Source organism: Ictalurus furcatus, chromosome 6, assembly GCF_023375685.1.
Source record: "Ictalurus furcatus strain D&B chromosome 6, Billie_1.0, whole genome shotgun sequence".
Lineage (NCBI taxonomy): Eukaryota > Metazoa > Chordata > Actinopteri > Siluriformes > Ictaluridae > Ictalurus > Ictalurus furcatus.
The window spans coordinates 22,668,650-22,693,592 of NC_071260.1; the positions used below are offsets into that span (position 1 = coordinate 22,668,650).

Below are 24,943 nucleotides of genomic sequence, written 5' to 3' on the forward strand. Positions count from 1 at the left end.
TGATTGACAAAAAACTAAACTGTCTGTAGTGTGTGAATGGGATTGTGAGTGTGTGTGAGATTGTGCCCTGCAATGGGTTAGCACCCTATCCATGCTGTCCCCTGCCTTGTGCCCCAAGTTCCCTGGGATAGACTCCAGGCTCCCCCATGACCCTGTGCAGGATACGTGGTATGGAAAATGGAATATGGATGATAATAATTATTATTATACTAATAATAATACCACTACCATATATAGATTACTTGACAAAAAAAGTTTAGACACTCTAGTTTGGACACATAGAAAGGTTTTCTTCATTAGTACCATTTTCTACTATTGTACAATAATAACGAAGACATGAACACTATTGAATAACAGATAGGGAATTCCCCAGTCAAGTATTTTATATTTTAAAATGTATTATATTTTATTGTGTATATAATAATAATAATAATAATAATAATAATAAAATAAATAAATAAACTAATAATAGTTGTTGTTGTTGTGATAGAGAATTAATCTTCTCTGGTTGCGCTGATTGGTCTATATTTTTGCATTGGCTGCAGAAAGGCTGTGGTTACCACCTGGATCTGTTTGTGGTGAGTGTGATGCTGGGTGTGTGCTCACTGATGGGGCTGCCCTGGTTCGTGGCAGCTACAGTGCTTTCTATCTCACACGTCAACAGCCTGAAGCTGGAGTCTGAGAGCTCAGCCCCAGGAGAGCAGCCTAAGTTTCTTGGCATCAGAGAACAGCGGTTAACTGGCCTTATGATTTTTCTCCTGATGGGATGCTCTGTCTTCATGACCTCCGTTCTTAAGGTCTGCTCCTGCACTGCACGTTCACAGCTTCATGTCTGAGCATTTATGTGGTTATAGATGCAGTGAAAGATCCACTCAGTGATGGATTTCTGTAAAAGATTTAACTGGCTCCTGAATAATGTGAGATTTCCAATGAATAATTAAATAGTAAATACATAATTAAACCTAACGTGTGTCCAGAATATTTCTCAGGGTTCAAATGTGTGATATACTTAATATGTTTATCTAAATCCTTAAATTATTGCAACAGTTAGAAAAAAAAACCTCATAAGGCCACCAGCTTCTTTAAAAAGGTGTTGACTAATTGTGCCAGAAAAAGGTTTTCCACACCTTCCCCTAAGTCTTTTTAACCTCATCATTTGCCTTCATTAGGTATGATTAAAAAAATAGCGGCAGGTTGGTAGTATTTTAATTAATATAGTGAGAATTGCTTGCTTATTTAGCATTTGTTTTTCAGTTTATTCCCATGCCTGTGCTGTATGGAGTATTTCTTTACATGGGAGCATCATCCCTACGAGGAATACAGGTACAAATATAAGCATTCAAATGTGCTTCATCCTCTATAATGATATGTATGTTGGTCAGTTGATATGATCAGTGTCTGTGTAATCTTGCTGTCTTTGCTCAGTTCTTCGACAGGTTGAGGCTGTTTGGGATGCCAGCTAAGCACCAGCCAGACTTCATCTATCTGAGGCATGTTCCTCTGAGAAAGGTTCACCTGTTCACCATCATCCAGCTCAGCTGCTTGGTGCTCCTCTGGGTCATTAAAACATCTCGCGCCGCCATTGTCTTTCCTATGATGGTACCTTTTTTCCGATCAACTAATCGAACTTACTTACTAATTGCACTTAATGGCATATAGTTAAGATGTAAACTTAGACTTAACACTTAGTTCTTCCCACTTTATTCCAATATTTGATTGTTTATTTTTCTGTATGTATTTCCAATACAGACACATTCTTCGATGTAAAATATTTTACAACAACTTTATGCAATTCTTGTGTGTTGAACAAGAAAAGCAGCAAATTCTAGCTCTAGATATTTATAGACTTTTGGCAGGTACCAGCTCTAAGGATTTATACGATTTTTGCCAGGAGCAAGTATGGAGTGTGTGATTGTGCTGTTGGCAGGTTCTTGCTCTGGTATTTATCCGGAAGTTGCTGGATTTTATCTTCACTAAGAGAGAGATGAGCTGGCTGGATGACCTCATGCCAGAAAGTAAGAAAAAGAAAATGGAGGATGCTGAAAAAGAGGTGAGCTTATGTCATAGAAACACTACAAATGCATTTGACAACAGTATTACATGGGTTATGTTTCTTATATAGTTATTGTGTGAAGTGGTTTTAGTGTCCCGCATTGGAACAGGAAACTGAAGGATGGGGGTTCAAAAGGTGGATGAAGTTCTCGCTGGCATTACTGAAGTAAAAGTGTCTCTCACATTCTCTCTCTCTCTTTCTCTCTCTCTCTCTCCATTCCTTTCTGCCAGGAGGAGCAAAGTATTCTGGCAGAAGAAGAGGGAGTAGTACAAGTGCCGTTGGAAGGACATTACAAGTGTGTGCCAATTTCACTGACGAATCGAACAGAAATAGCTGCAGTGCATAGCATAATATTTTTCTACTACAGACATCAGATTTTGGCACTGTATGTGAAATGACTGATTTAGATTTTTTTTTTTAGGGATGATCCTTCATCTGTGAACATCACAGATGAGATGTCTAAAGCCTCATTTGGAAACACTTGGAAGGCTGTCAGCTCTGATGGCTCAAAAAAGTGAAACGACCACAAAAAGGTTTTGGTTCTTTTTCATTTGTATGCAAAGTACCCATTTAAGCCTTACAGCTATTTCGTCATATTGTGCTTCTCAATGCCACCAGTCTGTAAGTCTACATTACACATAAGTTGTGTAGACTAGAAAATCAGCCACAGCTTTAATTCTTGTAATTCTTTCTATTTGAATTTTCTCTCAGTCCTGGCAGATCTGTTGCTTTGCTTTTTTTTTTTTTTTTTTTTTTTTTTAATGTTATGGCATTAAATATCAAATTAGTTTTGTGCGTCTACTTAAAAATTGTGATTCTCTAAAAATATTTATTAATTAGATGTTTGCAATCTAAATGTATTTCAGCATCAGCCTCCATCTTAAGCTGTTTTTCTTACTCTCCTAGTTGCTGTGCACTTAAGGTAAGCTGAGCTCACTCTATGACCTAATGTTCTCCACTCTTTTAGTGTGTTAGTATGCTGTCCTTTAGTATCCTTTAGAGTAACTTAATCACTGTATTTAAATTTTAATTTAGCCTAATTATTTTCATTCATTCAGTGACTGAGAAATGCTAGTATTATGCCAGGCAGGCATGCATGACGGTGTTCTGCATTATATATATTTTTTTATCATTTACAATAAAAATCCATTTCAGTCTACAATGTAACTGCACTTTCTATAGATTAATTAGAGACTTTTAGGCTCTAAACTACACAGAAAACTGAACATCAGTTTTATTACTTGCAAAACAAAAGACTATTGTGCCTACAATACAATCTTTTCTGCTGAAAAATCCAGCTTGCTCTGACTAGCTACCAGTTGCCAGAACACAGGCCGAGCTGGTCAAGCTGGTAGACCATTTTTGCCAGCTGGTAAGCACTTTGATATATGAATAAAGTTTCTGAATTACCACTGTAGACCAGTTATTTCAAGAAAATTAACACAGTAAGACTATTAGAAAATCTCAAATATACAGTGCCCTCCACTAATATTGGCACCCTTGGAAACTCAAAACCAAAAAAGGCTTTGAAAAATTGTCTTTATTGTATAACCTTTTGGTCTTTTTTAAAAAAGAAAATCACAAAAATACTCTGCTCTCATGGATATCAAACAATTGCAAACAACACAGGTTTATAAAAAAAAAAATCTTTGTTAAATATAGTTGTGCAACAATTATTGGCACCCTTTTTGTCAATACTTTGTGCTACCTTCCTTTGCCAAGATAACAGCTCTGAGTCTTCTCCTAAAATGCCTGATGAGGTTGCAGAATACATGGCAAGAGATCTGAGATCATTCTATCATACAGAATCTCTCCAGATCCTTCAAATTTCGAGGTACATGCTGGTGGACTCTCCTCTTCAGTTCACCCCACAGGTTTTCTATGTGGTTCAAGTCAGGGGACTGGGATAGCCATGGCAGGACCTTGATTTTGTGGTCAATAAACCATTTTTGTGTTGATTTTGAGCATTTTTGAACATTTGTGTATGTTTTGGATCATTGTCCTGCTGGAAGATCCAACATGGGTCAGTTTAAGCTTTCTGGCAGAGGCAGTCAGGTTTTCATTTAATATCTGTTGATATTTGATAGAGTCCATGATGCCATGTATCCTAACAAAATGTCCAGGTCCTCTGGCAGAAAAACAGCCCTAAAACATTAAAAAATCACCACCATATTTAACCGTGAGCATGAGGTACTTTTCCCTATGGCTACCTCTCTGTGTGTGCCAAAACCACCTCTGGTGTTTATTGCCAAAAAGCTCTATTTTGGTTTCATCTGACCATAGACCCTGATCCCATTTGAAGTTCCAGTAGTGTCTGCACATCACAGCACATCATGGTCTTACCCATTGTTATGAATGACTAAGGGAATTTGACCTATGTGTTACCTCATTTTTATACCCCTGTGAAACAGGAAGTCATGGTTGAACAATTTCCTGTTCCTACTCTCCCAGGTGTACTAAAAAAATGTATAAATATCAATGGAAATATACTTCAAATATATTTTTCTCATATGAATTCATAGGGCTGCCAATAATTGTTGCACACCTATTATTAACAAATATATATTTTTTGGATAAATCTGTGTTTGCAATTCTTTGATATCCATGAGAGTATGTTTGTGATTTTTTTAATAACAGGTCAAAAGACAATTAAACAATATTAAACAATAAAGACAATTTTTTCACAGACATCTTTGCTCATATTTACCAAGGGTGCCAATATTAGTGGGGGTGGTGGGGGGGGCACTGTATGTTGAGCATTTTAATCAGGTAATAACAAACCTGGAAAATAACTTACCAGCTGGTAAAGATGGTCTACCAGCTTGACTAGCTCAGCCCATGTTTGGCAAGCTGTTAATTGGTCAGACCAGGCTGGATGTGTTTTTTTTTTTCTTTTTCTAGCAGGTTTTTAGTATGGGTCTTTTACACTACATCCTTTAAAAATCTTATAAAATATCAAAAGACTTACACAAATAAGTTAAACAAACAGAAAAATATATAAATAATTAAAGGGTCAAGCTATGGAATTGCCCATGGAAATCCACCAGGTCTTGACCACCAGGTCATATAATGCTCACAAATTAATCATGAACATAGCTGGTTAACATTAACAAATAGCTAGAACAATAGCCTGGTATCATCATTTACTGTGGCTAATATAACTACCTATCTAATCTAGCTAATGGTAGAACTTTTCTTCTTTGTGTTTCTTTTTTTAAATGTTAATAGATGTTGGAAGTAGAGTCAGCCATCTTAGTGACTAATATGTTGGAGGATTTACATTTACATTTACATTTATTCATTTAGTAGACGCTTTTATCCAAAGTGACTTACAAATGAGAAAATACAAGCAAAAAAAAAAAAAAAAAAAGGATTTCCACAAGACTTGTCTACATAATGCAACAGACACTTTAAGAGAGGACATTGTTTGGGTTTGTTCTGTCATCTGAGAATCTCTCAGCCACTAAGGAAGTCACTTTGCTGCCATTATCTGATATTAAACTGCTGCATCCCTGCTACACTTATTTTATGTTCAAAGCCCTACGCCGCTATTGCAGAATATAGCACCAATTTTCTGACTACCAGAATTGAAAAAAAAAAGAAGAGCTAATTTATCCCAGTAAATAGGGCTGGACAGGTAACAGGTCCTGTTAGTGTTTGCTCTGACTGTTCAGTGATAATTTGTCTGGGTGAATCAAGTCATGTTTCTCTGACAGTTTACACAGCGGCAATAGAAGTCAAGGACATGAAAGAAAAGAAAGCTTCAACATAATGACAAGCCTCTGACCTGCGTCTCCATCACACACAAAAACACACTGATATCATGTGCCACATGTTTCTGCTCTTGTATGTCTTTGTTCCTTTCTCTTTAGTGCTTTGATAGATTGAAAAAAATGTAATACTGTAGGCATGGTTGAAAAATTGTCAGTCTCTTTATTTATAGGTCCATTTTCTGTTTACTAAAATAAAATAATACCAGCAGGTGAAGGTGAGGAATGGTGACTCTGTGAAAGTTATGGAGCGTGTGTGTTGGAAAACTTGGAAATTATTTTAAATACTATTTTAAATGGATTTTTATGTATTTTCTATGTTTTGTATTTGTAAATGTTACAGTCTTCTCCCTGTTATCCAACATATAACTAAACTAAACTAGAAACTGAAACAAATATTCAAAAGATTAGTAGTAGATTTAACCCATGAATGTCCATGTTAAGAGTTAGCACTATATACATGCATTCTTTATCATTATCAACATCATCGACATCATCATCATCATCATTATTATTATTATTATTATTATTATTATTAATGCTGGATGTATCAAATTGTCATTATTATATTTTTCTTTCTTTTTGAGGTAGAATAAATGGCAAACTATAGTACCATATATTATTTTGTTATAAGACTATTGCCTCAGAATTGAGGCTTAGGCTATTACATTGCAATTATAAAAGATTTTATCATTTTAATTATGTATTTGCTATATTTTCAGATGAGAATACTACATAATGAGATGTGTTTAATGAGATTTATGTTGGTCTATCTAGAGAATGATTTTGTAGGTTGTGTTGATTCTGTCAATATGCCAAAGTCCAAATCAGTTTTTCTGATAGCTGGGCTATTGCTCATCTCTGATTAAATAATGCCACATGGCAGTTTCTCAGTACCAGTATTTTACACACAGGAACATTCTGAAGCTTTATTTCGTTGGGGAAGCAGAACTGGCACAGAAATGAGAGAAATTTGCTATAAATATTCTGAAGGGCATTTCTCTATAGGTCATATTCTCCAGCTCAAAGTTTTTCTCAGAGAATCTATCAAGGGCATAATATAACTTGAGAATAAATGCAATATTAATCTAGAAAGGTCAAATAAAAGGTTTATAAGTGTGGATTCACTTTGTAAATACATGTTCACCTGTACATTCTTGCACTTTTAGGATTTATAATTTTTTTCTCTTAAAAGTAATCAAAATTAGAGCTCTTTAGTATGCTTTGATGTTAGTGGACGTTGAATAAGCAGTTACAATAAGCATCTTTTTTTCAAGAAGGAATATAAACTGACAGTTACATATTTTTCCATGTTTCATTAATTTATTGAAATCAATTTATTTTGACTTGTTACAATGTTAAAATAGCTATTCTATGTATAAGCTGTTTAGATGTTATTGTTTCCGTTAATGAATGTATGGCTAATAAATAAATCTGTATAACCTTTGAAGTTCTCTATGTATCTGTCATCTGACTATAGTACACATTTTTATACTAAACATGCTATTGATGTGGAGTACCACAGTGGCACAGTGGATAGCGTTGCCACATCACAGTACTAGGGTTTGACCCAGAGGGTTAGTGTTCTTCTGGTATGCCAGAGCATATATAGAGAATTAAAGAAATAAAGGTTAGATTACTTTAAAATCTGTAATAAATTATGACTGTTTCATATAGATGCTTATAAAAACATATACTGTATATACATATACCGTGTTGTAAAAAAGTATTTGGCCCATCCTGATTTCTTCTGTTTTTGTATATATCTCATACTAAATAGTTTTAGATCTTCAAATGAAATACAAAATAAAACAAACATAGCCTGAGTAAACACACAATACAGTATTTATTTATTTATTTATTTTAGTGAAGCAAAAAATACAATTATCCAAGACCTATCACAAATATGAAAATCTAAATGCCCCCTTAAACTTAAAATCTGGATGTGCCATGTTTAGCAGCAATAACTGCAACAAAACACTTCCGATAACTGGATATCTTTCTTGGATCTTGGATTTTGGAGTCTTTCACTTACTTCTAGGACTAGGACTTACTCCTATGCTTTGGCTCTCTGTCTTTACTGCATAATCCAGTTGTGCTTGAGTTTCAACTTACAGACTGAAGACCAGACATTCTCCTTTAGGATTTTCTGGTAGAGAGCAAAATTCATTTTTCCCTCAATTATTGCAAGTTGCTCAGGCCCTGAAACAGCAAACCATCCCCACACCATCACAATTCCACCACCATGCTTGACTGTAGATGTGATGTTCTTTTTTTGGACTTCTGTGTTTGGTTTATGCCAGATGTAACCCCTGTTTTCCAACCAGTTTGACTTTCAACTCATCAGTCCCCAGAACATTCTCCCAAAAGGTTTGAGGACCCTGGGTTAGCAGTGGTTTTCACCTCACCACTCTTCCATAGATGCCATTTTTGCCCAGTGTCTTCCTGATAGTGGAGTCATGAACAGTGACCTTTATTGATGCAAGAGAGGCCTGTAGGTCCTTTGATGTTGTCCTTGGCTCTTTTGTGAGCTCCTGTGCTTTTGGAGGAATTTTAGAAGGTCGGCCACTTCTGGGAAGGTTCACTGCTGTGCTGAGTTTTTCCATTTGGAGATAATGGTTGTCACTGTGGTTCTTTGGAGTCCCAGAGGCTTCGAAATAGCTTTGTAATGCTTCCCAGACTGATGTATTTCAATCACCTTCTTCCTCATCATTTCTGGAATTTCTTTGAATTTTTGGCATAGTGTGTTACTGGGTAAGACCTTTTAACCAACTTCATGCTGTTGATAAAGATCTATTTAAGTGTTGATTTGATTGAACAGGGTTTGCAGTAATCAGGCCTGGTTGTGTTAGTCCACCTGAACCCCATTATGAATGCAGTTTCATAGATTTGGGAATTAGTAACTATGGGTCCAAATACATGGTAGTTTTTATACATTATACATATGGTTCATTCATCACAATCATATATCTATTCATCACAATCATATGTGCTTGTTGAACATCCCATTCCAGTTTTAGTTCCCCCTTTGCTGTAATAACCTCCACTCTGTGGGAAGACTTTCCACTAGATTTTCAACGTTGTGAAACAGATTGGCGAAGAACCACAGGTGGGTGTGAAGGTCAGGTGTCAGAATACTTTTGGCCATATAGTGTGTATAAAGCAAATGAAAGCACTACTGTAGTGGAAATTTTAATATAGTCTGATAACAATTGTGCTGTTTCAAAGGCCACACACATGACAATGGAAGTTTTATGAAGTTGATCTAGACAGTAAGTGTATGGGGACGATGCTTCCTTTCATAAAACCCCTGTATGTGACTGATCTGTTAGGAATGTAAATGGCCAATACACCATTACCACCTCCTGCTTTTCGTCTTGAAAATTCAGTTATATGTCTTAAAAATCACAAACCATTTTAGTGTACAGATTATTGTTATTTGAGGGGAAATATACAGCTTCATTATTTGTTATATACATAAGGATTTGTTCCACGTAACATGCATGAGAATATCTTCTCATGAGATCTGGAAATTACATATAGCAAAAAAGAAAAAAAAGACAAGAGTGGGCAACCTTGTTTCCCCCTTTTCTTTCCTCAGCAGATGGTGTGAAGTGTCAGCTGACAGCTCAGAGAGAGGCTCAGTCCCTGAGGCTGCTCACTCTCTGGCTCTGGCTGGCTCTCTCTCTCTCTCTCTCTCTCTCTCTCTCTCTCTCTCTCTCTCTCTCTCTCTCTCTCTCTCTCTATACTCCATATCTCTCACTGACTGACATCTCCTTGCCATGCTAACATAATTCTGATAGTATCATGTTAGACATTGTGTATTGAACCACTTTAAACATTTTGCCCATTGGGTAGATAAGTCTTAGGTCTATTCATTAAAATAAATACTACTGTCTGTATTGTACTAGGTGATTGACTACTGGCAGAATAAATAAGAATATATATGTAAATTGATAACATTTTGCAGTGCGTAGTAAATATAAATGTAAAATCATTATTTGTTGCCCACTTTTGGCAGAATAGTGAGACTTTCTGTATCTAATGGAAATTGAACTGAAGGCAACCTATGCAACTTTTTCCTCTCGCAGTAAGTGTTATATAAAGAATGATTTGGTTTATAAAAAGTACTAGGTCTGTTAGGATATTTTAGATATCATATAATTTGTAAATGATGCAGTGGTGACTGTCATTGTTTGTCTATGAAATAAAAAGTAACAACATAAGCAAAGCCCATCCAGAGACTGATATAATGTGCCATTGTAAATGAATATTTCACAAATCTACCATTCTCTCAAAACATACCAAACACAGTCGAGAATTATATCACAGTGCTTAGATTCAGCAGAGATTTATTTCAAACACATTTTGTTTTAGGCAATGACACCACAGTTCCTTATAAAATATGGTATGATGGAATAGGATGGTCCAAAAGAGTGTTGCAGAATGTCTCTTTCCTGTGTAAAAGGTATAAAGAACTTCTCTTTTGCTGAAGGGAACTTCTCTACTCTCTTCTCCCTCTCCCCATTTTCAGCCAGGACACAAACTCCTTGGCTGCCTGGTCCTGCATGTATGAGCTCACATCGCTGGTGTATGTGCCGTCTGCATGCCGTCTTGTGTGGGAACTAATAAAAAGCAAAAGCATTATGAGAGTGAAAGTGTAAATGGTATAATAAAAAAGCTACAAACTGTTAAGAGGAAGTAGCAAAAACATCGGAGCTTAGAAACATAAAGCTATGATAATATCTTTATTAAAAAGATAATAGATAACATGAGCCTCCAAACAGTGAAAACTTTGATGATGCAATTTATTTTGGTCCTCATCATAAATTTTTAATGTCAGCCATGTTAAATCTTTATCATTGTTAAATATAGTGATATTTTGTTTGAGGAGTGTTCAAGGAAAATAACACGTACCCACTTCTCTTTGAGTTCATCAACCACTGTATGAAATCCTGAGCTCTTCTGGTCTCCAGATATTTGCTGTAATCATTTGAGAATGTTCCTTCTGAGTGCCTCTTCATGTAGGATGGATTATTGAGTAGCGTATCTTCTAACATTACACTGAAAAGGCATAGCAATATTAACAAAGATTCAAAATAATAATAATAATAATAATAATAATAATAAACTTTAGGCAAGAAACAAGAAAATGTTCTTGTTATAAAATATCCTTCTCTGCCCTCAGGAAGCTCTTTTGAAAAAGGCTTTTTCTTCTCTTTTTGGCTAAAACAAAATCTACCAGTCACACCTGGAATTTTCCTCTGTGTCATCGATGGGAATTTGCCAACTGCTTTGTACAATGATGAGGAGTAAAAGTCCAGCCAAATACTGGATGCTCTTCATTCTGCTCCCTGAAAAGTACAAATCACATTCAATACACTCTAAGAACAGATGCCCATAATTTTAATTCAAGTATCAAATTTGGTCACACTTAAATATATGACCACACAATAAGTTTTAAACAACAGCTGAAATCCTCTGAAATCTGTTCCTACCTGTAGATCGACTGCCAAAAGGAAGAAACAGAAGGATGATAGAGAAAGGGTGCTGGTGTATGCTAGCGTCTTATCAGGCTCCCAGGAGCGTTTCCTTGTCCCTGCCCGGAACAGTGCGTCTTATATAGAGAAACCCATCCATCAACAGGTAGCTCTGGTAACACACACACACGCACACATGCACACACACGCACACATGCACACCTACCTGTTACTCTCAACCCATTAGTCAAGTCTCCATTTCAATGCACTGGACATATTTGCAGTGTGACAAATGAGATGCGGCAATGTCCATGCAAGCTAAAAAACTGTCACTAGTGAGCAGAGATCAAACATGATGCCATCCTGACAAATAGTGATTCACTTCAGTTTCCAGGATATTGTGTACTTTCCACTGAAGTAAGTGGTGCAGACTGACTGGAGGAATTAAAGCATCGTCTTTTGCTTTTAAGCTTTGTAAATATTGGACACTGATTGTCTCTATGAGCCATTTTATAGGTCCAGCATTAGCCCATAGTTTACCCTTGGTTTGTCTGTCTGAAATACATTTGAAAGATATTACACTTTTTGGAATATATTGATAAATATTTTATATAAACAGCTAATGCCACTAAGTTCAGCATCTGGTATTTGAAAAGCTACATCACAGTATCTCTTCATTCCTTATAGTGCTGATACTCTTCATTTATTAATTTACAATTATCCTGGTCAGGTTCGCAGTGGTGCTGGAACCTCTACTGGGAACACTGAGCATGATGCGGGGACCATTGAAAGACTGTACACACACATTCATACATTCATTCACACCTAGGGGCAATTCAGTGTAGCCAGTCCTGTTAGTTGTGTAGCCATGCATGTTTTTGGGAGGTGGATGAAAACCAAAGGAAACGCATGTAGACTTGAGGAGAACATGCAGAACTCCACAGAAAACAGTAACTAGAGCTCAGCATCACACTAGTGCTGTCCCTGGAGCTGTCTCAAGGCTACCCTCTGTGCCACCATGATGCTTGCTCTTACTCTAATATTGTCTAATGCACATTATATAATTAAATTAAATTCTAAAAAATTAGATTAATTCAATATTATGGATAGTCTTACGAACAAGCATCAAGCATAAACCTACCTTATTTAAGTATTTCAATTACTAAATATTTTCAGTAACTACAGAAATATATAGTTACAAGTATAAAGAAGGCAAGTTTTAAGCCACTGATGGGTGCTGAGAGTTTAAGGAGTCAAATTGGTCATTAACATACACATAGCTAGCTAATGACATTGTTCTGTGCTTAGTGAGAAATATACGACAACTTCTTCACACTAATGTATACCAGGAACACCCCATAAGACCTGCCGTTTTTGGAAATGCTCTGACCCAGTCGTCTAGCCATACCAATTTGGCGCTTGTCAGTCACTCAGATCCTTATGCTTTCCCATTTTCCCTGCTTCCAACACATCAACTTTGAGAACCAACTGTTTATTTGCTGCCGAATATATCCCACGTCTTTACAGGTGCCATTGTAATGAGATAATCAATGTTATTCACTTCACCTGCCAGTGGTTTTAATGTTATGGCTGATCAGTGTATGTATGTATCTCTCTCTCTCTCTGAGGCTACAGTGGGCACAGGTTCATCAAAACTGTACAGTTGAAGATTGGATCAACTTTGCCTAGTCTTTTTCCAATACTGTCCATACCGTATATACACGTAGAAACAGCCAGAATGCATTAAATTATTTTTTTATTTGGATATCTGCAGTCAAACACTGAGTTACACTTTGTAATACCACAGCTTTTTTCAGGGAAGATCATACCGAAGACTTCAGGATACACAATGAATTCAGTGCAAGTAATCCTTCAAATAGCACAGGCATCACAATCAGTGTCACATTTACTGTAGACTCTTAATATTTTATACATATTATAAAAAGACATGCAAACAGTAAACACATGTAACAGTCATGCTTTGCTTGATCAACAAAGCAAAAAGAATGACAATAAAAATGAGAAGAGTAAAATGAAGATTCAGCATACAAAACTGCAATCAAATAGTATCCAAAGTCTCAATTCGTTAACATTTCAACATAATTTATACACATATGTGTTGCACAGTTTTGTTTCAATACAAATGTTCTACAATTATGTTGAGTACCTATTTCTTTTCAGAAAAGCACTTCTGAAGAAAGTGACTGAGGTGTGTGTAGAGGTGGTAGCGGGCCTGGCCAGACAGACCATGGTCTTTATCTGTGTACCACTGTAAGGAAAAAAAAGGTAGGTTTCCAAACAGCATCCACTCAGATGTGTGTTATCTTTTGCATTTCAAACAAAGCTTATTTTAAATGCCATCTGAAAATCTGATCAGTCACACGAGCTCTTACCACTCACCATTGCCTCGAAGTCTACTTGCTGCTCGACCAGGGCTTTGGAAATCTGAGCAGCTTGCTGGAAATGGACATTATCTAGAAGGTAAAATATATAAAAAATACAAATAGACAGTGTGTTGTGAGAAAAATGTTACATGTTTAAAGCAACAGTAAGGATTTGCTGAAACAGTGACACAGCAAGCAAAGGATTAGCTGTAAGTTTACAAGCAGAATACATGGCAAATGTGCATATAAAATTGCTTGACACTGGAGTAGTGAACACTGGAGCTTTAAAAGTGTACGCTGATGCTTTACTCTGAACTCAGTAATTTGGGACAAACAGTAAGTAATACCGTCCGCAGTGCCGTGCACCAGCATGTACTGCACTGATTTAAAGTTCTTTGCTCTGCCAGTTACTGTGGAATTCTGCAAAGGTGGAACAGGACAAAATACATGGGAATAAAAGTATATTAGTCTGGGAATATATGTGTAAATCTTGCACAGATGTAATTTATTTCAAATACAAATGATATGAGAAATGCAAGCTCTTACATTGTAGCTGTCTGAATTCTCCTCGGGGCGATGCATGTACCTCTCAGTATACACAGCATCTGAAACAAAGCATCTTCCAGGGCTCAGCTAAAACAGACAGCATGTTCAATACCTGCTCCACCATTATATAATAACTACTGTGCTACAATGATCCTATTAAAAATCAAGACATACCATAATATTCCCACTTGGAAACAGGAGCTACAGCGATTCCACATTTGAAAAGGCCACTCCCTGAGCCCAGAGCCATGGAGGTCACATAGCCACCATATGACTACAACACAAAACAAAACTGGGCTAATAAAAAAAAAAATATATATATATATATATATATATATATATATATATATATATATATATATAAAATAAAAGGTTTATTAACAGAGATATACAGAGACATGGTTAGCTGATCTCATTTTGCAAGAAACAAAACAAAACAAAAAACAATATTAGTAAATATTATCATATTAACAACTGTATTACTAATGATGTCACATTTCCCTGCCAATAAACGTGAGTTTATAATGCAGTCACTGCTTTCAAATGTATTCGAATAACGAATATCTTGTGCACGTCTAGCATTTCTCAAAGAATCTTTAGCTGAGTCAGGTTTCAATTTTCTACGTATGCAAAGATTGGCTAAACTGTGACATAAATGGTAAAAAAATTAAATGAATGAGATATTTTCAGCAGAAAACAGCAAAAGATTCTCAGATTCTGCGTTTTATATTAAAATACATTTGAAAATCTGCTGAAATCAATGCATATCTTTGTAGAACACTTCCTTTTGGGTAGTGTACACAGCTCCAGCAGTCTTTTCAGTAGTATGCCATCTGTTAGCTATGTAAGTCTTTAATTTGTGTCTTTAATATCTATGGTCACTATCATAATTTGTAGAATGTAAATCGTTAATATATTTTATGAGAAAACTTACCCATCCCCAAATTCCTATTCGGTCTTTGTCTATAAAACCCATATCAATGAATTTCCTACAGAGGAAAAAAAGAGAAGATTTTCTCAGCGCCGTACACAGGGTGCAAAGGAACATAAAAAAATCAAAATGGACTTAATGGACTAAGTAGGATTGACAAAATGGACAGCCCTACTTAGCATATTTGTGTAATTTCATGTAACTAAAATCAGTCATGCTCTATTTAGTTAAAAATACACAGAAACACAAAATCTACTTCACTCTGTATGAATCTGTCTCATCCAATTTTTCCCCTCTTATGAACGATCCTAGATGAATGTGTTACGTAATATGCAGCTGTTTCACCACCTGCTGTATCCTGCTCTACTACAGTCACAGACAGGTTTGGCATTTATACATTGTTCATCTTAAGCTCACCTCACAGCTGAGATCTGATCTTCCACCTCATATGTGCCCAGCCGCTCGTAGATGGCGTGCATTATTTCATCACCTTGGTAACCACTTCCTCTTCCATCAAAGCTAGCAATGACGGCTTTCTCTGTGCTGCAGAGGTACGTGGCCCACTCCAGCCTAAATTTATAGTCCACATACTGACTTGCTGGACCTGCATACCTTTAATACACAACACTTCAACCATCAGGCTGATCTTTCTCAAGAATTTTCAAGGCACTTTGCACACGTTTATTAATCAGTTCATAAACTGCATTTATTCATGCCTTGAGGGCTTTGGAACTTGTTCCATTACACTTTGAACAGCTTTCAAACATCAGCATTCACTACAGCCAGTTTATTTGATTATATAATACAGGACCAATTTTGATCATTCATTTAGGAGAAAGCCATGTTGATGAAAGCATGTGACAGCAGACACTTGACATATCACAGCTAGCACATTTAATCACACGTAAACACGTCACAGCACCTGTTCCTGAACTGCAAATATTGACATAGAAAAATAGACTTTAGCTAATGTTGTTGTTGCTAAACACATGGCAAGAGAACAAAACAATGGAGAGACAAATACAGTATGAGCACAGAACTTACACTTGAATCAGGAGAGGGTATTTTTTGGATGCATCAAAATCAGGAGGCAACATCATCTGGTACCATAAATCTGTTATAAATAATTAGTTAATCAAAATTTACATAATGAAATACATTATTATTATTACTGAATTTAATATACTCTATTGTCTGTGAATAAAATGTTACTCTTACCCAACCCTGCTATTTTTAATGTGGCACGTTTTATTGTTGGCATTTCAAGCTCTGTCTTCAGAATTTGTTCCAGCTTTTTGTTGTCTTCAAGCACCTGCATTACTAGAAGCATCAAGATGCATCATAACAGCCATTAGGGATTTATCTTTTATTTGGAAATTTATTTGATTTGTACCACACTGCTGGTGAATTCTCAAGTCTGATGTTATTTAACAAATAAAATATATAATCATTGATATGGAGAAGCTTTCATTGCTTTCATAATATTTATTAATATTTGCCAGCACTTTCTAAAAGACAGGTAAGGCTGTTGCATTTCCTCAGTAATATGACAAGATGCATTTATTTATTTTATTATCTTCAAGAAAGATATCATAATAATGTGTTTCACAAGTGTTCCACAAAATGTAACTGTAAAAAGTTAAACATAGTTAAAATGCATCGTTCATTAAAAATAACAAATTTCAATTGTTAAGAAGAATATTAACTCTACTGCAGTTTTATAATAGCATACCCCATCATGTTTATCCCCCCTTATTTAACTAACACCCTTACCTTTGCAAGATCCTCGATTGTCCATAAGTGTAAATTTGGGCAGTCCTGGTCCTAGAGAGAAAGGAGAGAAAATTAATGAACAGACCTGCAGTTTATTATAAAATATTATATTGTTTTACTCATCCATTTCTTTAATGGATTTAAGGTTGCGTGGTTGAGTCTTGTTCAAAACACAGTCTAACAATATTCTATATTTATCTGAAGTAGTTTAATACAGCAGCTGGTGTGAGAGAGCAGGACGTGAGGTGCACTAACCATAGCAGTCCATGCGGAAGTAAGAGGCATTTTGGCTGAAATACCCTGAATTGTACTGACACCTGTCCTCATAGAGTGAGCAGGTGAGGCATTCAGCGGCAGAGTGACTGTGACTTGTACTGATGGATATCCTGATGCCACGCAAAAACAGACATATGTCAATGCAACAAAGAGTCCTGAGCATTAACTGTACAATAATTTCACAATGGATAAATTTTTTTTTACAATAAAACCAAAAAAATTTAATTACAAAATTAAAAGAATTGGTCTCGAATACAGAAATTGAGACCCTATTACATTATTGCAGCATAACACCTGATTCACCGTGGTATCTAGAAGCAGCAGCAAGTAGTTACTCACTTATAAAGATTTCTCTGGCCTGGTCTTCCCATATGCTCATTACTAATATAGTAGCTATGATGAAAGGCATAAAAAAAAATCTAAGTAAATTAAATCACTGCTAGACTTGTTCTCAAACCAAACAATCTAAAAATAATTGTATCATTTTATAGCACTCACATGGCATCTTTGGTTAATTTTGATATATAGATTACTTCCCATTTGCCTGAGGTTACTGCTACTGCTTTGCCCTATAAAATAAAAAAACACATACAAACATTACCATGATGAATGTTATTAGATGCTCTCTATAACTTTCTTCTGCCCCATGCTTTACACATACACTCAGGGGTCTAAAAAACCCTGTCCCAATTCTTAATTGGACCCAGTGTTACATAATGCTCAGGGAGATAACACTCATTAATGAGAATGTAAATTTGCAACTTCAATTTGTACCATATGGCTAGGGCTTCTTCTCCTTATGCTTAAAAAAACTGCTTATTTCTTGGTGCCAAAGGTAACTTATTTAACAAGATTACTCAGTCTCATGACCAGATATAATAATGCCATATATACCAATTAAAGGTGTCTGTAATTGAGTTTTATAGAGATCAAGTATCAAATGGGAAGGTGTCCCTGCCTGTAAACACAAGAGGATTTATATTAATATCGGAATTATTAATTAGTGCATTATAATTACATCTGACCACTTACATCTTTCACATAGTGGAGATGTTTGTAGCCCTTTGCATCACTCATCACCTTGTAGAAACTGCTGTTGTCTGCGGCAAAGTAAGGAGGCAAAGGGTTGTACTGAGAAACAGAGAGAGGCACCAAGAGTTATTAAGTACATTGTCACTGACTGCTTGGAATTTATAGTTTAAACATTTAATAAAATGAACTCACCCGACCAACCCAGCCAGTTTTGCTGATTTGCTCAAATTTCTGTTGGAACAAATAGCTTTCAAAATCCATTAATTTTACTGTACAGTAATAATAGCAGAGGGTTTCAAACAAACAACAAAAACAAAACAAAAATGTTCTCTTAACCCTTTAAAATCCCAGCTTAATATACAGTTATTGATTTTATTATATAGTAACTACTATAAAGTATCTAGTAGAACTAATAGGTAACATGGAATTATGAGAGTGAAAGAGTTTGGATCTGCTGGCACATCCTGGGAGTTTAAGGGGTTACGGTCCTTTTCCACTGACAGAGCCACTGAAAATCTGGTGGAGAATTTTGAACATGGACAATTTTGAATATTAGTTTTGACACTCACTGCAGATGTTTTGGGCAGTTTACACATTGGTAATGTTAACAAAACACATCTAAACAGCTACATATTCTGAATACAATATGTGCTGCAACATCTGCTGTTTACAGATTCTGAATCACTTGATAGTAATGCTCATAAAAAAGCTGTGGTTTTTATGTACCACTATATGTTAAACTAAGGTTGCGATCTACCACCACTGTTGCTTTAATATTACCATACTGTACATAACGAAACACCCACAGTTTGATTACTTAACTATTGGACTTTCAAACTAGTGGAAATATGAGTGGTTTTGATGAAAAAAAAAAAAGACCAGTACTGTCCCTGTGTTGGTGGAAAAGAAGTATTAATAAACTCAGCTCTCTCTCTCTGTGGATAGAGCCTTATAAGAGATGTAACAGACCGTATTTTCATTCCAGTTGGATCCATCATAGTCATATATCTGAAGGAGAACCTGGTCTTGCCTGCGTGTTAGCCACTGAACAGCAATCCGCTCATCAGTTACCCATGTTACTGAACTCAGGTAGTGATCACTGAGGGAAAATACACACACACACACAAGTGTGCATTCACACACACACACACACACACACACACACACACACACACACACACACACACACATGTAGAAACAGCTAGAATTCACATGTAAACTCATCTGTCACAAAACAAAATAATTATTGATACATCTGCAATTTTTATGTGAGAACGAAAAGAGAATAAAAATCTGCTGTACCCTGCCCCGAGGGATTTGGGCACCACCACTTCTGAACAAATAGATGCAGTTGAAACATCAATTACAAACAGCTTTGCTTTTGGAATATTGGAGCCAGCCTTTAAAAATAAACACATTCAATTTCATGTGGACCATAAAATGAGTAAAGAAGAAAAACATTTCATACATACAGAATCGCTCTGTATTTTTGTACCTTGGGGTAGGGGACAATCATGGTGGTGGGGTACTGCCCATTTCCGTAAATAGAGTATTCGATGGCATGCACCTCTGTGTCATTAATTTGCACATAGGCCAGGTACTTTGCATTAGGAGACCACCACATTCCCTCATTTGACACAAACACCTCCTCTGGAGAGCATAAACAAAGAGCACATTGAAGTCTATTCGTGCAACACTTCAAGATTTCTTTGGGTGAAAAAGAAAATCACAATGCTGAACATTACCTTGCTAAAATATTACTAGATTTAAATGAATGAATAAATGAATGAAATACAAAAAACAGGTAAATGGGTGGATGGAGATATGTATGTATACAGGGATAGATAGGTGAATGGACAGATGGAGAGATGCATTTATGAACAGATAGATAGACATGAATGGATGGATGGAGAAATGCATGTATACATGGATGGATGGATGATGATGATGATGATGGAGAGATGCACATATACATACATATATATATATATAAAGATATATAGATGAATGAACAGATGGATGGACGGATGAATGGATGGATGGGTAGATGAACGGACGGACAGATGTAGAAATGACTGGGTGGATGGATGTAAACATGGATGGTTCGATGGATAGATTGATGGATGGAGAGGTGCACATGGATGGACTGACGGATGGGTAAATGAAGAGATGCATCTAAACATGCACGGACGGATAGATGGATGGATTCTGAGATGCATATATGCATGGCTGACCTTCATAAGACCAGTCTGGTATTCCATTGAGAATCTGATTGACTTTTCCATCATTAGTGACTTGTATGGGCTCAGCAGTAGCATTTGGCTTGGTGTAAATGTTATAATTCCACACAAACGCCTAAAGAAAAGATAATGGATTAATGACAGTATTGTAAACATATCACCCACATAATACTAAAACAAACTGCATTTTCTGAGTAATGGAATATGAACGTTGGAGTTGTGGTTCTGTCTCACCATCGTGTTTCCCACAGGGGCCCACAGAAATAACTGGATGACTTCAGGGATGTGATTAGGTGTTATGAAAGCCCTGTACATGACACATTTACAAAAGCATATTGTATAATACATGGAGTATATCCTTTTTTTTTAGTGAACACATATCAGCATCAGTATCAGTAAATCAAAAGCATTAATTGAACCTAAATAAATATAGTTTACTACACAGTTTACCCCCCCCGCACCATAACAAACAAACAAACAAAAAAAAAACAAACAACCCCACAAATAAATAAAATATTGCTTACTGAGTCTCCATATCATATAATGAATATGAGGCTGTGAAGGAGTGTCTCCATTGCTGTCAAAACAATGTAATTTCAGCATTAAAAATGGAACTATATGCATTACCAATAAGCAACATTTGCATGATTGTAAGATGTTTGTAATGTCTGATTGCCTTTGAAAAGTTGCTCTCCAACAAGACAAATTTCCTATCAGCGGACACTATGTAATCTGTTGCATCCACCTGGGCCTACAAAACAAACCATAACCTTAATTAAAATCATCCAACAAATAATACATTCTGTGGAATGAAAATATGATGTGTATCATGTAGAGGCAACTTACAAATGTTGAGTTGCTCAAGTATAATGAGCTGGCCATGGTCTCTAGATTATGCAGAAACACATTACCATCCTTGCTTTTGTGGAGATATTCATTGTCTGTCGGAGAGCAACATAAATGTAATATCGTTGCTATAATATCTGACACAGCAAAGTGTGAACCATTATGCTGGCTGTAATCCATAACTCAATATAATCACATTAAAAATAAAACAATGATAATGATATGGTGGTACATTACATAGTATAGAACTTTCATTGCACTGTGATGATATTGACAATTTATTGAATTATTGTGTACAAAACCAGTGTATCTTGTAATATCATAATTGTTAATGTTTATCTCTGAAAAATCCAATGCACAAAAGATCAATACAATTATTGGAAAAGTTGACAAAAGACACTATATTCTATTCATCAGGTATAACTGTGTGGTAAGATATTGGTAAACACATAAATTATTAATTTGGTATCTTACCTGAAATCCACCGTAAACTATAGGTTTGATACCTAATAGTATCATTATAAAAGTCATTGAATGTGAAAGTTCTTCTTGAACCCGAATCACTCCCTGAAGCAGGAAACAGAATTATTATCTTTTAAACAAGGAACAAGCAGGACTACTGATTTACCACATAGTGGCGCCACTTTGAAAGTTAAGTGGACGATAGTCATTGAATTGACTTGAATTTAATTTAAAATATCCATACGTAGAATCACACACACACACACACACACACACACATATATATATATTCTAATACAATATCAATAATAATAATAATGATACTACTACTACTACTACTACTAATAATAATAATAATAGTAATACATGCCATGGAATGTAATGGAAAATACGTATAAATTGTACTTTCATTGACAAGCTGGAAAGATAATGCCATCACTTTGAAATATATTGTGCTACCTGCTTTAAACTTAATAACAAGAATAATAATAATAATAATAATAATAATAAAACAAATCACGTAACTGTTGTATTTACAATAACATGAGTGTAAAAATCACACTGATTCTTAAACAATAGTTTAGATTAATCAATAATCAGTATCATCTCTAGAAACCTACAATGTAGCTCCATTTTTTGTTGCCTACATTAGCAATTTTTGTGAAAACCATGGAATACAGTAACACACTTGATACAGTATAAAAGTTTGGTGGTCTCTAGGAACTTAACTTCAGGCATATTTTTAGGCATTAATTATATATGTGCTAAGCAGAGGTATTAATTATATATGTGCTAACAATTCCTTTAATAACCTCAAGGTTATGTTAAAAAATAACGATCAAACTGAAAATGTTGGCATACAGCAAAATCTGCATTGTTGTATGGTCATGCCTTGTGCTGAATTATCATTATTAGAGAAACTCCTACAGTATTTGGGTCCTACTGGACATGTATAGTGTGTTTAATCAACAATAAGAGTTGATTCAACACAGATTTGATTTAAAACTGTAAGACTTCTCCCAATGCAGGCAGTTACATAGTAAGAGGTGAACTTATCATACTGACCTGCTGAACTTGTGTTCTTTTTACACTGCAAGAATTAATTCAACACTGTAAGAGTTGAACCAACTGTGAACTGGTTCAAAACTACAAGAGTTGATTAAACACTAGGAGTTGATTCAAAATTGAAAGAATTGATTCAGCACTGTTAAACTTGATTTAACACTGCAAGAATTTTATAAACACTTTAAGTGTGAATGCAACCCTGTAAGACTTGATTTAACATTGAACGAGTTGTATAAACACTTTAAGTGTGAATGCAACCCTGTAAGACTTGATTTAACACTGCAAGAGTTTTATAAACACTTTAAGTGTGAATGCAACCCTGTAAGACTTGATTTAACACTGCAAGAGTTGTACAAACACTACAAGAATAAATTGAAAGAATTGACTAAACACTGTTCATTTAATATTGCAAGACTTGTATATACACTGTAAGAGTTGACTCAGCACTGTGAGAGTTGAATAAACACTGTAAAAGTGAGGAAATCACTTGTCTTTAAGCTAAGACCAGGACAGAGGTAACATCCACACTACTCACTGTTTACATAGATGGCCGTTGGCACCGCCACCAACGTGACGACGACAAGCGCGCCGACAAAACCTACGCACACCCTACTGCAGCCCTGGAGGTACACAAGACAATTAAACACACTGCAAAACTTTCTATAGACAGAACGAAAAAATATGAAACACTGGGCAAACAGTTTCCTGAACTGACCATGTTATCAGGGAAGTTAAAGCTCTCGGCTCTTGTGGCGTCCTGAGTGCGCTGACGTGGAGCACTTCTCTCTGGAGCTCAGGTTAGATCATTAGCATGGCGCTATCACACACTTCAGTCACTTCGGTCTTCAAACACTCTACACCATCTGCGTTAGTTTTTCCGAGCTAAAAGCGTACTTCCTTCCATGAATCATTGAAATTCTAAGTATGCAGAAGTTAAAAATTCCCGCTCCCATCACCGCACAGACGCCACCTCAGCGCGGAGTGAGCAAGCACAGCAACTTCCTAATGAAGCAGAGGAGCTACAGCGCGCGCCGTCTTCTCTCAAGTTTCCCTGTAGCCTGCTCAGTCATTACAGCTGAACCAGCACTACAGCCGTCACACTCACTGAGGGGGACAAAGAGAACTGCGGGCTAATTAACAGCTGTTAATAACCTGACAAAAACTAGGCTTTATAACAAACTTTTGTCCGTCTATCACTTAGCCTACCACTGTTACAGTCATCGGTACCAGCATGTAATACTGCCCTGCTGGAAAAACAAACAAACAATAGAAACCATCACAGAAATTCTAATGGTCTCCACTACAAATACCATTACAAACCATCATCTAAGCATTAAAACCATTAACATTACCATTATTGGTCCTTAATGGTATCCACCAGACATAACATACCATTATTGAATATTCAATAGAAGGCAACAAATTACCAGTAGACACCCACAGGGACCATTACAGTTTGCATTAAAACCCATAAAATTCCCATTAAAACCATTACAATTTCTATGGGGGTTTCTATTAGGTTTTATTTCAGCAAGGTGTATTACTGTATACATGCATACACTCTTGAAAAGAAAAGGTCCAGAAGAATTTCTCTTGAGCGATATCACAGTAAAACCATTTTGGTTTCTGAAATAGCTTTTTTTTTTTTGCCTCTTTAAAGCAGACATTCTCAAACCTTTTACAGTGAGGGACCCTTTAACTGTAAAAAAAACAAACAAACAAAAAAAACAAACAAAAAAAAACATAGACCCACTCAGTCCTGATTAATTTTACAATTCAATATAATTGTGGAAAATATCTATAAAGTATTTTTGGCTATTTATTTTCCATCCATAGAACTGATTTCCATTAAAATTTATTAGTCATTAGAGTCAGATGGCATGGTGACACTGTGGGTAGCATTGCTTGCTTACAGCTCCAGGATCCCAGTTTGATCCTGTGCTCAGGGTACTGCCTGTGTGGAGTTTTGCATTTTCTTTCCATGTGTGTGAAGGTTCTGTTGAAAAACATGCCAATAGGTGGATTGACTATGCAAAATTTTTCTTAGATACATGTGTGCATGGTTCCCTGCAATGGACTGGCATC

The 24,943-nt window shown here is 36.0% G+C and overlaps 3 protein-coding genes across 6 annotated transcripts in view; 1 reads left to right on the top strand and 2 right to left on the bottom strand.

Moving 5' to 3' along the window:
* Window positions 1-5,858, top strand: part of slc4a10b (solute carrier family 4 member 10b) — a 64,202-nt gene extending 58,344 nt beyond the window's left edge. The window contains exons 20-27 of one of the 3 annotated variants that reach the window (XR_008386141.1): window positions 546-797; window positions 1,255-1,323; window positions 1,426-1,599; window positions 1,928-2,050; window positions 2,284-2,348; window positions 2,475-2,586; window positions 2,920-2,975; window positions 5,770-5,858. Coding sequence is in view for 2 of the 3 variants with exons in the window: in XM_053627166.1 (XP_053483141.1) it covers window positions 546-797; window positions 1,255-1,323; window positions 1,426-1,599; window positions 1,928-2,050; window positions 2,284-2,348; window positions 2,475-2,571 (780 nt within the window). In the remaining variant the exon portion in view is untranslated. Of the gene's footprint in view, window positions 1-545; window positions 798-1,254; window positions 1,324-1,425; window positions 1,600-1,927; window positions 2,051-2,283; window positions 2,349-2,474; window positions 2,587-2,919; window positions 2,976-5,769 lie in introns of those variants that run through there. The other 2 variants (XM_053627166.1, XM_053627167.1) reach the window with 2 other exon arrangements.
* Window positions 5,859-10,067: 4,209 nt separating this feature from the next.
* On the bottom strand, window positions 10,068-11,752 carry gcgb (glucagon b). 2 transcript variants are annotated; one of them, XM_053627912.1, is made up of 4 exons: window positions 11,322-11,752; window positions 11,075-11,177; window positions 10,741-10,887; window positions 10,068-10,448 (listed from the first exon to the last, which is right to left on the bottom strand). In XM_053627912.1, exons 2-4 carry the CDS (start codon window positions 11,167-11,169, stop codon window positions 10,328-10,330), a joined length of 363 nt encoding a protein of 120 aa, XP_053483887.1. In that variant the 5' UTR covers window positions 11,170-11,177; window positions 11,322-11,752; the 3' UTR covers window positions 10,068-10,327. The 2 variants fall into 2 exon arrangements, with proteins under 2 accessions (XP_053483887.1, XP_053483888.1); XM_053627913.1 differs by lacking the exon at window positions 11,322-11,752 and having other exon boundaries at window positions 11,075-11,263.
* A 1,296-nt stretch (window positions 11,753-13,048) lies between these two features.
* fap (fibroblast activation protein, alpha) lies at window positions 13,049-24,328 on the bottom strand. The gene is made up of 26 exons (XM_053627169.1): window positions 23,574-24,328; window positions 23,394-23,478; window positions 21,806-21,898; window positions 21,332-21,426; window positions 21,162-21,236; window positions 21,010-21,062; window positions 20,720-20,792; window positions 20,480-20,600; window positions 19,741-19,895; window positions 19,548-19,645; window positions 19,215-19,344; window positions 18,438-18,476; window positions 18,246-18,344; window positions 17,712-17,782; window positions 17,553-17,606; window positions 17,193-17,323; window positions 16,938-16,988; window positions 16,383-16,484; window positions 16,209-16,278; window positions 15,582-15,776; window positions 15,168-15,222; window positions 14,408-14,507; window positions 14,234-14,292; window positions 14,035-14,107; window positions 13,704-13,777; window positions 13,049-13,572 (listed from the first exon to the last, which is right to left on the bottom strand). Exons 1-26 carry the CDS (start codon window positions 23,574-23,576, stop codon window positions 13,471-13,473), a joined length of 2,256 nt encoding a protein of 751 aa, XP_053483144.1. The 5' UTR covers window positions 23,577-24,328; the 3' UTR covers window positions 13,049-13,470.
* Window positions 24,329-24,943: the final 615 nt, after the last annotated feature.